The 14,901-nt window shown below is 40.7% G+C and overlaps 1 protein-coding gene across 1 annotated transcript in view; it reads right to left on the minus strand.

The window, feature by feature from the left end:
• LOC138983039 (voltage-gated inwardly rectifying potassium channel KCNH6-like) overlaps positions 1 to 14,901 on the minus strand; it is a 189,931-nt gene that overhangs the window by 69,994 nt on the left and 105,036 nt on the right. The window contains exons 3-4 of the mRNA XM_070356441.1: positions 12,437 to 12,487; positions 7,335 to 7,573 (exon numbers count right to left, since the gene is read on the minus strand). Of these exons, the coding sequence (XP_070212542.1) occupies positions 7,335 to 7,573; positions 12,437 to 12,487 (290 nt within the window). The remainder of the gene's footprint in view (positions 1 to 7,334; positions 7,574 to 12,436; positions 12,488 to 14,901) is intronic.

Raw genomic sequence — 14,901 nt, forward strand, 5'->3', positions numbered from 1 at the left:
CTTGTTGTTTTCTTAGGATGCAGTGCCATTCTGTTACAATTACACCAATCATTAATATTTGCTATACTTTCTTGGAGTACTTTTCTTATGAGATTTATATCTGTATTACTGCTGTGAAGTGTTGAGTCATCCGCAAAAAGATCAAGTACCGCATTTTCTTGTTTGAGGTGTAATGGTAAATCATTAATGTATAGTCCAAACAGTAAAGGACCAAGGATAGAACCTTGTTATTTCTTTCTTTATTTGGTGTTTAACGTCGTTTTCAACCACGAAGGTTATATCGCGACGGGGAAAAGGGGGGAGATGGGATAGAGCCACTTGTTAATTGTTTCTTGTTCACAAAAGCACTAATCAAAAAATTGCTCCAGGGGCTTGCAACGTAGTACAATATATGACCTTACTGGGAGAATGCAAGTTTCCAGTACAAAGGACTTAACATTTCTTACATACTGCTTGACTAAAAATAGAACCTTGTGGGACTCCACATTTTACAGTGCCTTGTGATGAATATGAACCGTTTAGGTAGACTGCTTGTTTCCTATCTGACAGATATGATGTAAAAAAGGACACAGATGAGCTATTTTGCAGGTAAATAAGTAATGTGTCTAACAAAATAGCGTGATCAACTAAGTCAAATGCTTTTCTGAGATCAAGGAATACCGCTCCAACCATATCACGATTGTTTATTGCTTTTAGCCAGGTATCACAGAGCCGGGTAAGGGCAGTAAGAGAGAGAGAGAGAGAGAGAGAGAGAGAGAGAGAGAGAGAGAGAGAGAGAGAGAGAGAGAGAGAGAGAGAGAGAGAGAGAGAGAGAGAGAGAGAGAGAGAGAGAGAGAGAGACGGGGAGCGTGGGAGGAAAATAATTGTGTGTATGTGTGTGTGTGTGTGTATGTGTGTATGTGTGTGTGTGTGTGTGTGTGTGTGTGTGTGTGTGACAGAGACAGACAGCCAGATAGAGACAGAGACAGTGAGAGACAGGTACATACAGAAAAGGACAGGGAGAGTCAGACAGACTGAGAGGTTACACTCTGTGCTCTCTGCAAAAAAAGACTTGCATATGGCATACATACACATCGACCTGTCCAGCACACACCAAAATATATTTTCCCACGCAACGTGCGAAACATGAACTGGCATAGCGAACAGGACACAAACATGAATTAAAGGCGGAAATGAATGATCTAACTCCTGCCTATAACAAAGTGGACAAGTTTGGATCGATCCCCTCGTGCCCGTTAATTAAAGAGGCTGGTGGGAGTTTTTCCCCAAAATGTGATTTCAGAATTGATTGTCACACAGCACGCACCGCGGATGAATGTGTCATAAATTCACACCACAAGACACCTTGTGCGCTGCTGCACAAATTGGAGCGTGTTTAGAGGGGGGTGGGGGGAATGATAGGGGTGAGGTCGGTGGTTACAAATGATGATCGTGGTGGGGATTGAGAGCTGGGTATTTGGGAGAGGGTGAAGGTAAAACATGTGAGCCTCAAAGAGAACAAGCCATTCCTCCGAGGTAGGAAAAACACCCCCGTCCTTACCATTCTCACTGCCACCAACTGAGCAGGCACTGCTAACAAGTGTGGTTATTTCCCTTTGACCATTAATATGTCCCTCTATAAGTCCTTGTAGAATCTTAATCCACCAATAACTCCCTAACCGTGTGTTTGACTGGTCCCAATTTTTGTAAGGACCGTCTCAGGAATGTATAGAACCTGTTCACCAAGTTTGGTGACGATCGGTCCGTTCATTCTTGAGATCTATATGCGAACACAAACAAACAAACAAACAAACACATCGACCGAAACCTATACCGGGGGTGTAAAAAGTGCGATGCTAAAGACGTGTTTGTGTGTGTCAGCCGGCCTGACCAATACGTTCCTATGTCAGTGACAGTTGTCTACGTTTATGGCGAAGACTCCCCCCTGCAGCATTCAAAAACGTAAAACGTTCCTTGAAGCATTTTTGCCCACAGCATCAATTATATGAAAAACGACTAGCTTCGCATCATTACATACATCAGGCGGCTATACGCTTATGAAGACTGATGGGGTATTTTTCAGCTGCTATCGCTTCCGCTATGTCAGCTTGAGCTATTTAGATGGCGGGCGCCTTATATAATATGCTGTGAAAAGTTACATAACGTTTTAAGTACCACATGTAAGCTGCTATAGATCTTATGAAGCCCGCGTCCTGCTGCGATTGCTGCTTCAAAAAATGCGCAAGTTTGTAGCATCCGGTTAAAGAATCAAGCAAGCGTTACGGGCGGGGATGTAGCTCAGTCGGTAGCGCGCTGGATTTGTATCCAGTTGGCCGCTGTCAGCGTGAGTTCGTCCCCACGTTCGGCGAGAGATTTATTTCTCAGAGTCAACTTTGTGTGCAGACTCTCCTCGGTGTCCGAACGCAAGCACGCAAGCACAAGACCAAGTGCGCACAAAAAAGATTCTGTAATCTATGTCAGAGTTCGGTGGGTTATAGAAACACGAAAATACCCAGCATGCTTCCTCCGAAAACGGCGTATGGCTGCCTAAATGGCGGGGTAAAAAACGGTCATACACGTAACATTCCACTCGTGTAAAAAACACGAGTGTACGTGGGAGTTTCAGCCCACGAACGCAGAAGAAGAAGAAGAAGCAAGCGTTACTACGAAGAAATCAATTTAAACTCAACAATACAGTTGAAACCCCAAGCTCTTTTGTTTTCTAGTTGTTTGTCCACCCCGCAGTATCATAACATTGGCCGAACAAATATTGCACCACTATTTGTACCTCAACAAACAAATAGATACCCATGTCATAATATTTAAAGTCACGTTGCCCCAAAATGTGCTCTTTTTAGCTGCTTTGCACACATCGATCGGTTAGTCCCTTTACATGGTCACGTGACAGCCACTCAGAGGGTACCTCGTTGATGGCGTGGAAAGCCTCATATCGATTGGACAATGTAAAAAAAACTTTCAGACACTTGATTCTTTATCTCTAATTTTTCATTTTCGTGAGGCAAAAACACAGAGCTCTCTCCTTGGTGGTGTTTTTTTGTATTTCGACACACAAACAAGCACGAACGCGTTGAAAGGTTCTATTCTTCAGAAGGCAAACACAGCCGCCGGTCAAAAAGAAAAGTGATGACAGCTTGGCATTTCCCAAGGTGCAAGGTCGGGGCCGTAGCTCGTGTTCCCTTCGTTTTCTTCCTCTCTGCTTTTCGTTTACGTTCAACCACAGGAGCTTGTATCCAACTGCCGGTCGATCATTATTTACTCCTACATGCTTATTATTTACTGCTGCATGCTTACCCTTACTACTACTATTCACTAGTGAATAGTAGTAGTAAGGAGACTGTATGGAATAAGGAGTAAATAAGGATCGACCGGCGATTAGATACAAGCTCCTGTGGTTCAGCGCACAGACGGAGCCGCGAGAAAAAGAACGGCACAATATCATGCGAGAGAGAAAGAGAGAGAGAGAGAGAGAGAGAGAGAGAGAGAGAGAGAGAGAGAGAGAGAGAGAGAGAGAGAGAGAGAGAGAGAGAGAGAGAGAGAAAGAGAGAGAGAGAGAAAGAGAGAGAGAAAGAGAGAGAGAGAGAGAGAGAGAGAGAGAGAGAGAGAGAGAGAGAGAGAGAGAGACTCAGACTCAGAACTTTATTACAAAAGGATAAAGGTTTTAGGCAAAGCCTATTCTTCCAACACACACACACACACGTACACACATACACACACAAGAGAGAGAGAGAGAGAAAGAGAGAGAGAGAGAGAGAGACAGACAGACAGACAGACAGACAGACAGACAGACAGACAGACAGACAGAGAGAGACAGAATGAGTGTGAGAGAGACAGAGATAAAGAGAGATAAGGAGAGAGGGGGAAGGGCGCGCGTGTGTGTGTGTGTGTGTATGTGCGCGCGTGTGCCGTGTGTGTGTGTGTGTGTGTGTGTGTGTGTGTGTGTGTGTGTGTGGGGGGGGGTTATCTCTGTGTCTGTTTGTTTCTGGTAAATCCCCAAATCCCAGCCTTCTGTGTGTGTATATTAACGGGTTCTAAAACTAAACACAATCTTACCTTGCAAGACGTAAACATGCGTTTAGCAGTGGTTTATCGTCTGTAAAACTGGGCCTTTGCAAGCATGTTCGTGTATGTGTCTGAATTGTTTAACTGATTCATAAGAGTGTCACGTTCAATGTTAATGATCGTTAATTTTGTGGTATAGAGTTTTGCAAGGAATTCAAAATGTACACAACCGTTTTACTGGCAGCACTCTAATATTTGCTTATACAATATTCTTCAAAGAGGGAAAAACGGAGAGGAAGAAAAGTGAAGAGCAGACGAAAAACAGATATCAAATAATGTTTTTAAGGTTGGGGGGAGAACCGATATTGACGCACCTGTTCTCTCTGTTGGAAAAATAACAACCTTGCGCATGAAAACAAAATCATCAGCTTCCATTTGTTTCTTTGTTCAGCGTTACCATATGTTTTTCTCGTCCATACATGACATCAAAATCAGCTTTCTAATTCGCTACACAGGACACACACACACACACACACACACACACACACACACGTACACACACACACACACACACACGTACACATACACATACACACACACACACACACACACACACACACACACACACACACACACACACACACACGTACACACATACACAGACAAACACACACACACACGCATGCACGCACGCACACACGCATGCACGCACACACACACACACACACACACACACACACACAGTGCTTTCTTCTCACTATACCACGCATGGTCTAAAGCATTACCACTAGCCCCCAAGGATACGTGAAAATACCACTACACCTGCCTTAGGCACTGCCACAGGTAACCGCTTTTGTCGGAAAGACCACTACGAACACATATACCCAGGGATAGACTAACAGTTCTACCTCTTATCTCCAGTCTTAATGAAGACATTATTTTGTAATCGGGAAAAAATAAAAATGAAAATGTGTACCTTTAGTTTCCACTCAAACTTTTAAAACGACATCGAATACTCGCACTGTAATGAAAGACCTCCATGGTGAAAGGACATCTCAAAATGAAGGACACATTCACTACTGTCTCGGAAAATAACTACTAAGAATTAGCATTTTCATTGCTGATGCCTGCCTTAAAGCTTGTAAAAGACAGTGGCACATCTTATGCAAGGCTACTCTGCTTAGGCCTAGGACACACTTAACAAAAGGACACACCCCTTTCTCCCTGTTTTGACATCCAAGACCTTCGTACTATTGGATTGGATTGGATTGGATAAGATTTACAGTCCAGTGAGGTTACCCTCATGGAAATTCGGGCTGCTTTCTCCCCGGGGAAAGCGAGCTGCCATACATACGGCGCTACCCATATTTTTTTTATTTTTATTTTTTCCTGCATGCGTGTATTCATGTTTCCTGAGACTTAATGCCGTGTGAGATGGAATTTTTTTACTATCAGACGACACCTACTACTTAGGTACAATGTCTTATTTGTGGCTGATCCCAAGGGCGCCCTAGCACTTATGAAAGTTACCCTGCAGGTGTTCTGGCTAAGCGCTCAGACACAAAGTCGCGTCAGAACCTTATATTGTAAACAGCCATGCAAGCATCGCTCGAGAGAAAATTATCTTCTAAACCTATGTTCCTGGCTTTGTTGTGCCGTCTGCTCAGCTCATCATTATACTATTGTTCTAGCTACCTCAGGATTGTTAGAGGAAGCTGTAACACAGCTCGTCTTGGACAAGCTTCATTTACGTTTGTAGTAGTACGTTAGTATTCGTTTTTATATGCTACTGTTGACTTGGTTTAAACAGAACTTTATTCAATTTTTATCATGACAAAAACAACACAGTCGAACCTGTCCTTGAGGCCACTTGTCCATAAAGACCACCTGCCCATTAAGACCACCCCAAAGGATCCCCGACGGTCTGTACGACTATATAAATCACCTGTCTAAAGAGACCACCTGTCTAAAGAGACCACTTTTGCTCAGTCCCTTGGGTGTTCTCTTTAGACAGGTTTGACTGTACATGGTTTTTAGGATAACTAACTCAAGCATATAATGCTTATATGAAGTAACCCTGTTATGTACATAACAAAGGTTAATATGATGGCGGACTAAATACTGTTGACTTCACTGCTAAAGGTGTTGCCGTGTTTGTTGTGGTGATTCTAGTGGCGGTGATGCTGCAGCTGATGATTGATGATGATGATGATGATGATTATGATGACGACGATGATTGATGATGATGATGATGATGATGATGATGATGATGATGATGATGATGATGTTGAATCCGACGCCGACGGCGATGCTGCTGCTACTACTGCCGATGATATGATGATGACGTTTTGTGCTAATTCACCTTATTCTTATTTTCAACAACCAATCATACACCAGCCGACTACAGTAAAGGTTATCAAAGATGTCCAGGAAAAACGAAAACGCAGAAAACTTCAGCAAAAAGGGTGTAATAAGAAAGGGTGTTGGTGGTTCTGCATATAGTACAAAATAAATATAAAACCTTCGACCAAAGAAGTTGCCATCGCCATTTCAGACTTACCTGAGCGTAACCGGTAAACTCCTTAAAACAAATAAGTACATTGACAGTCAAAAAGATTTACAGCCACTGAATTGTATTTATCACAAACAGCAAATCATGCAATTCGACGAGTGACACATAACAAGGCATATCACGATGGCTCAGTCTTACGTTGAGATTACTGCATCAGACAAACTGAAAAGTAAATCGGAATACGACTATCCGCTGATACAATACGAAAGTGCAGATGGAGCAACACGACAGGAAAACAATTCGAAAAACAATCATAACTCGCAACAGCAAAGCGCGCTCATATCCATCCACGCACAACAAACCTTTTTCTTAATGTCGATCACACGCGGCATCACGATTCCCTCAGCCGCCCCGCTCAGACACACACACACACACACACAGACACAAACAGACACAGACACAGACAAAGACACACACACACACACACACACACACACACACACACACACACACACACACTCACACACCACACACACACACACACACACACACACACACACACACACACTAACACATATACACACACGAAGGATGAAAGACACTGAACCCTCCCCCTCGCCATTCCAACCCCCCTTCTAAACCCCCTCCCAACCCCAACCCCACTCTCTCTCTCTCTCTGTCTCTCTCTCTCTCTCTCTCTCTCTCTCTCTCTCTCCCTCTCTCTCTCTCTCTCTCTCTCTCACACACACACACACACACACATACACACACACACACACACACACACACACACACACTTCAACACCCCACACACTCAACTGACCTGAGCCACTTTCTCCGTCACGTTGGTCTTCATGTTGGCGACACTGGGCAGCATGAGGCCGCGGGAGGAGGAGGAGGCTCCCCCCACCCCGTCCCTGTCGGACCCTCGGTTCTTGCCCAGGTTGTCCTGATTCAGGCTGCCCATGCTTGCTGAGTCGTGTTTCGTCTGCCTCCGGGCTAGCTCCGAATCGCTGGACGCCTGATTCATCGTCGAGGGTCGGATGTGATTCCGCAAAGGACCTGGGAGGTGGGGCAAGCATGAGCATGATGAATTCGAAGATTGTGGTACAGAGGTATAGGGTTTATAGGATGCCGTTCTTTGAAAGTTGGTGGTGGATTGTGGTGGTGGTGGTTAAGAAACGGTTACGACGTGAAGAGTGACTTGTGAAAAGATTGTTGATTAATCTCCATTCATATGTGTTAACATGTGCAAGATATGTGTATAATAAGTAGTGGTTAATGCTCTGCTAGGTGCAGTCATTTCAGCTTGATTACTAGTTGGGGTTAAAACAACACAACTGTTACAGCCTGTCGGTACTAAACTACTGGTGAAAGAAAGGATTGTCTGACTCAACATTCATCGACGATTATGCTTCAAAAAGATGCCCAGAAGGAAGGTGCGTTTATGCGGTGTTTGACAAGGTCGGAGGATAAGGAACCCAATAAACAGTGCGTACTCAGGAACTGATTAATACTGTCGGGGATTAATTTATCTCATTTATCTCATCCATGTTCGAAACGACCATGTGCAGTACTGTTTACATTTTCTTGTTCTGGTAGTATTCTATTTTCTTCCACGTGGAAGTCATTGTGTGCGTGTGTGTGCGAGTGAGTGTGCGAGCGCGTGTGAGTACTGTTGTTAGTTTAGCATTGTGTTTTGTGTTCCTTTTATTGTTACATGTTTGTCTACCACAATTCAGCATTATTATTTTGACATTATTTTAAACTTGTTATATTAAAATCGTCCGCCAAATTTCATTTGCTTTTAAGAGTACGCTCATAAGCCTAGCTTGTTGTGCTCCATGTTCATTATTTCATGTATGCGGCAATATTCCAATGAAATTTATTGAATAAACTTGTTTAAACCAACTGATCAATACAGATTCTTAAATGTTAAATACGTATATTGAAATACTGCACGCTTTGATGAATACTCAATGACCTCAACAGACCCAAACAGGTAGACTCAGTCAGTGGAAGACAACACTTTTCTGACACATTACAGCAAGATGCATCTTCTTGACACTACAAGAGAACCATCAAACATAATCTCTGTTACGCATTTCAAGAATATCTGACGGTTAAGATGAGAAACAATTAAAAGGTAATTAATACACAAAAGTTAAATGAAAGGCATCCTCTGTCATGCTGTGTAATTTACAATACATGTTGTGAAAATAATTTTATAAAATTAAACCTGCCTTTCTACTGTAAATGTATCACTAATCCTATCAAACAGCAATCAAAAATGCAGTTAGTTTCAATGCATATAGTATTTAAGGCAGAATGTGTACCGTTTAAGGCAAATATATATAATCAAGCTGTACAAATCAAGCAGAAAATCAAAACGTTTCCACCAGCAAAAGCTCACCCTATTTAAATGCGCAAGCGAAGCAAAGATTAATTTTGTAACTGCAAAATAAATAGATAAACCAGTATAAAACTCAGCATCCCAGATTAAACAAAATAAATAGATAAACCAGTATAAAACTCAGCATCCCAGATTAAACAAAATAAGCATGTCCAATATGTTCAAGCGGCGTCTGAAAAAATCAGCAAACACATAAACAAAAGCGATGGTGGAAAAGATGAACGATTGAATTACAGAGACAGAGAGAGAACGAGAACAAGACAGAGAAGAACGGGGGGGTGGGGGGGGGGTGATGGGGGGAGGAGTGTGTGCATTTAACTAAAAAATCAGTGGTGTGTCTTTCAATGACACATCACGTCACATGTATTTGTCATTCCACATTCCATTCTAACAGTGATGTTCCTTCGTACACGAAGATGCATGTAGAAATCTAGAGCATGTGGGGGTTACTTGGTTGACTGCATACAAATTCAATCCATTATGAACATGTTATATTGCTTACTTTGTCAAGCTTTGTCAAGCGATCCTTCGAGACGACGTAATTGCTATGGGTCTTCTAAGTAGTAGTATAAGGCCACAAAAAAAAAATAGGTCTGTTTACGGTAACCCGACCGACCCTATTTTTTTTGCGCGACCCTAGACTTTTTTTTTGGCATTTGGGGGAAGAAAAAAAAATCTTCAAAATAACGTAAAAATATGGTTTTTTGGAAAAAAAAATAAAAAATCCCGACCTACCGACCCTATTTTTTTGGCCTATGTGACCGTAAACAGACCTATTTTTTTGGGCCTAAACAAAGCAATGACAAAGAGACGTGCACACAGACAACCATGCACCAACAAAACATTCCAACGAAGAATAGGTAACGCAAGGCAACACATTGTATACATTACTTGGAAGCTTTTTTTCTCTTTTTCTTTTCTTCTTTTTTTGTGGAGATTTGTTTTTTGTTTTTACATGTATAATTAATTAATTGGAAGCTTAGAGGTACAACACTGAAGTCCCAGAACTGACTGAATATGTATGTCTTTTTTGTGTGCTATAACTTCATCTTGCTAACAGATTGTTTCCTGGGGATGGAAAACTGACCGCCAATGACAACTCCGTGACACGTTAAAGCAGTATATACCATTATATCAGGCTCAGAATATCATAACCCTAGCTTTTGACCGCTTCACTTGGTTGAAGTTTGCCACTTTGCTTCGTCCAATTAGAAACCTACAACAATTTAAAGATAAGTCACAGTATCAGTTATCATCGATTTTCTAAAACAATTTGAAGATAAGTCACTGTATTTGTTATCTAAAGATACGTCACTGTATCAGTTATCATCGATTTCCTACAACATACTAAAGATTTAAGTCACTGTAGCAGTTATCATCGATTTCCTACAACAATTTAAAGATCTAAAGATAAGTCACTGTATCAGTTATCATCGATTTCCTACAACAATTTAAAGATATAAGTCACAGTATCAGTTAGCATCGATTTCCTACAACAATTCAAATATCTAAAAATAAGTCACAGTATCAGTTATCATCGATTTCCTACAACAATTTAAAGATATAAATCACTGTTTCAGTTATCATCGATGTCCTACAACAATTTGAAGATATAAGGCACTGCCACTGTATCAGTTATCATCGATTTCCTACAACAATTTAAAGATATAAGTCACTGTATCAGGTATCATCGATTTCCTACAAAAATCTAAGATAAGTCACTGTATCAGTTATCATCGATTTGTGTCTTTTGTAATTATTAAATAATTAATTTATTTATTTATTCAGTTATTTATTTATTTTATTAAATTTGTTTTATCTATCTATGATTTATTGAATTTGTCTAATTTAATCGTTGATTTTTGGCTCACGTAAGTGTAGCCTATGCGATCGTAACTTTGTCTGTCTGTGTGTGTGTGTGTGTGTGTGTGTGTGTGTGCGTGTGTGCGTGTGTATGTCTGTGGTAGAAACTTTAACATTTGACTAAACACCGAAATACTCATTTCACCTGGTTATTTTTCAAGCACCATCTTCAAAATATTTTTGCATTTTGTATCGATTTTGTTTGTTTGGCGTTTACTTTAATTTATTTTTGTATTCTATTATTTTAGGATCAGTTGTTTTAAATTGATCCCCGGTGACTTAATATTTTAAGTTTCAGAATGTACAAATGACAGCTACATGTATTACGAACATTACTGCTTTACTTTGTTCTTGATCCCTTGCCTTCTGTGTGTTACTGTGTGTCTGTCTATTTCTAGGTCTAGCTAGGTCTATGCCAGTCCCTGTGTCAGTCCTTCTGTTTTTTTCTCCTAAAAGTTTAAGATTTCCTCTCCAGTGTACCCGCCCATGACATTTAAAAACAGGTTTAAAATCTGCATTTGAAAACACAAAGGAAATTCCTCCGAGGTAGGAAAAAACACCCGTGGTCAAAGGGAAATAACCATTCTCACTGCCACCAACTGAGAAGGTTATTTCCCTTGACCATTAATATGTCCCTCTATAAGTCCTTGTAGAATCTTAATCCACCAATAACTCCCTAACCGTGTGTTTGACTGGTCCCAATTTTTGTAAGGACCGTCTCAGGAATGTATAGAACCTGTTCACTAAGTTTGGTGACGATCGGTCCGTTCATTCTTGAGATCTATATGCGAACACAAACACACAAACACACAAACAAACAAACAAACAAACACAGCGACCGAATCCTATACACACCCCTATACCGGGGGTGTAAAAAGCCAGCGTTTAAACTAAAGTGCAGCAGTTATAACCATGACATCCACCACAAAGCGTTATCAAGAATACACAACAAAATGTGACCCTCCACTACGGATTGAGTCGGATGTCACCTCACGGGGTTCTGCGCTAGGCCGAATATAATTATGTACGGGGGGTGTCAGGTATCAGTGTGAGGATCACCTTAGTCACAGGCTTACAACTCAAAAAGTGTTCGTTTTTTTCTAAAACGGTTTTCACCGCTGGATAGAGCATAATAAACTTTTTAAGAAAAATTAATATACAAATATAAAAATCATGCAATCATGTGGTGGAGGGTCACAAATGAACACTGCCTCTTCTTAGTAGTTGTCAAACCGCTTCGCATGTTTACACAACGAAGGCAGCTAATCAAATGCAGTTAGAAGCGCAACAAGTCAAAACAAACAGACAACTTAAAGCGATATATATATGGGAGAACCATATTGTGTGTTGTCCGTGCGTGTTCAACTCGCAAAAATGCAGGTGCCAAACATAAGAAAAGGGGTCCTGATTTGGCCTGTTATGGTCCGCTGGACCCGAAAAGCAAAAGCAATAGCTAACATAACAAAAATAAAAACAAACAACCGCAAGCTCGTTATAGAATCACAGGGGAAAAAAAGTGGCTTGGTTTGTGGATTCCCTCTTGGATTAGATTGTGTACCAGGGGTTGTGTTTAGCAGACACTGGCGGATTTCAGAGGATAGAAACTCAGAGAGTATACAGATGACTCCCGTTTTCTGCAGTCTACTCACATGAGTCTAGGGTGTGAGCGCGTTGACGTCCATTTGGGAGTATATATGAAGCTGTGGGAACATAAACCAACACAAAACTAGAGACTACAAACAAGGAATGAAAGAAATGTGTATAAACAATAACACAAATAGTTCTACGTTTTTAATGAATTGAAACAAAAAGGCTCTACTATTTATTTATGTTTTACTACCATCTTTCTTCGGGTTTTTTTCCTTCTCCTTCTTGAACAGATCTCTTGTCTTTTTGTGTGTGTCGTTTTTTTCTTTTTTTTGACAGGCTGCGCATGTCACTATTAAATTAACAGAACATGGGAATTGTTACAACAATACTATACCGAACAAAAGTATATCTCTTGTCAATCTACAACCTTTGGAAACATTCGATTTGAACACTGAAAAAAAAACGATGGATAAAAATACAAATGATAAAGATGGTAATGATGATGATACAAGGTTTCAGTTCGTTTCCATTGTCATGTCTCTTATTCTGTTTCTCATTCGTTCCGACTTAACACTCTTTGATAATTTGCCTTTAAACAATTCAGAGCTTTGGATTCACAGAAAGATGCAATAATTGTCTATTCCCCATCATTGGAGGGGAAATGACCTTCTCGTTTAACTGAATGCTTGCAAATATTATAGATGAAAACAAGCCCGTTTAATAGATAACGGTAGTGTCTTTCCAAAATAAGCTGATCCTTTTCTGATGTTTCTTTTCTCCGTTTATTTCTAACAGTATTTTCCCCTCTTCGTTGAGATCGACGGCGGAAGGGCGATAACGTGTTCACTTCTTACTATGAATCATCTGCAGAGTTGTTTCCCTTGCCAGTTAGGTGGATCAAATAAAGAACACAAATCCAGGTTGAGACTTCCACACAATAGATTCAGATTATATATACTTTTTGACAGCCTCGTTTCCGAGTGTATGCTTCCAAAGTTTTAGTTCAAAGTAAAGCTGACACTAACTCGTGTGAACAACTGCTAAAGTCTGATATTTCTTGTGCTTTAAGGCATAGACTGAGAGAGGGTTTTTGTCCGAAAACATTTTTTCTCCTCCTATCTTCAAGCAAAGGTTATCTCTCTGTCATCTCCATTTGCCTCTACGCAAGCAAACAATGTACGTGAAATGTTTCTCACAAAGATTTAAAGGACAGTAGCTCACAGACAAATCACCAGAGTGACAAAACGATGACAGCCTATAAACATTTGTTAACTGCATATTTAGCGAGTGTCACAAACTGAATCACTATTCACGAAGCACGGTTCAAGCCACATAACTCATACTAATGGCTTCTTCTCAGACAAGACACTCAGTATTGTATGAAGCAGAGTATGTGGCACTGACTGTCAGCATCTTCCAATCAAGTGCACAACACATTAGTGTACATTAAACGGATTAACAGGTACCACCAAGATTTGACCATAATTAGGGCTTGTGCTCAGGTGCTTGCACTCAACAGGCATGGGAATTCCAAAATAGAAAAAAACTCTGAAAATAGGCCGAGGTCCAGAGCCCCCCGGAAAGAAAACGAATGTTAGCATTTTAGACCAATATTTTGATAGTTCTCGTGTAAGCAAATAATGGATAGAGAGACAATAGAATACATATAATTTAATTTACCTTTTTTTTTGCCGCGGACAATTTTTTTTAGTTCGCTGAAACGTAATTTTCTTTTCGCGGGAAATCCGCGATTTTGCGGACAATTCCCATGCCTGACTCAAACATAAAGCTTCGCTACAGAGTTAAGCACTGTATTCCACACATTGATGAACTATCTTAATTGTTAGTATGTGCTCACACATACAAATATACTTTGCATGAAACAAAAGGATACAAAAGACGTGAAACAAAACAGCTGCCATACAAGAAAACAACCATACAAACATAAAGCTGTATATACACAAACAATATGTGCACAGTAGCCTACATGAGATGAGTCTATGCAGTTTGATGCCTTTCTATTTAATTAGTTTTTCATGTCGTCATTAGTGAATTTCTGAACATATTCTTGCCTCACCCGACCTGAAAGCTAGTACACATCAACACAAACAACCACATACAAATAAACACGCGACCACATTTCCGTAAGGCAACCAGACGTTTGGTGTTGGGGATGGGGGTAGAGTTTCCATCACCTTCAACAACCCCCACCCCCACCTCAAGCGAGTGTCACATGCCTGTGTTTTGAAGGTCTGTGAGTCGGCATAAATTGTCCTCGAATGTGTGTGTGTGTGTGTGTACGTACTTTATCTGTGCTTATTTGTCAGTAGACTCTGCTGTCTGCATACATTTACCCAAAGCTTTTTACTTCTCTCTCACGTTATGGAATAAACGAGTATAAACAGAATCTGTTTAGTGTTTTCAAACATACTGAACATGCTGAAAAAGTAAGACACGTACGATATGAGGAATGTTAAACAATGGCAAACATACCTCCATAAAACTTGTTAACGAATTTTCTTTA

The sequence above is a fragment of the Littorina saxatilis genome, linkage group LG12, assembly GCF_037325665.1.
Source record: "Littorina saxatilis isolate snail1 linkage group LG12, US_GU_Lsax_2.0, whole genome shotgun sequence".
Taxonomy (NCBI): domain Eukaryota; kingdom Metazoa; phylum Mollusca; class Gastropoda; order Littorinimorpha; family Littorinidae; genus Littorina; species Littorina saxatilis.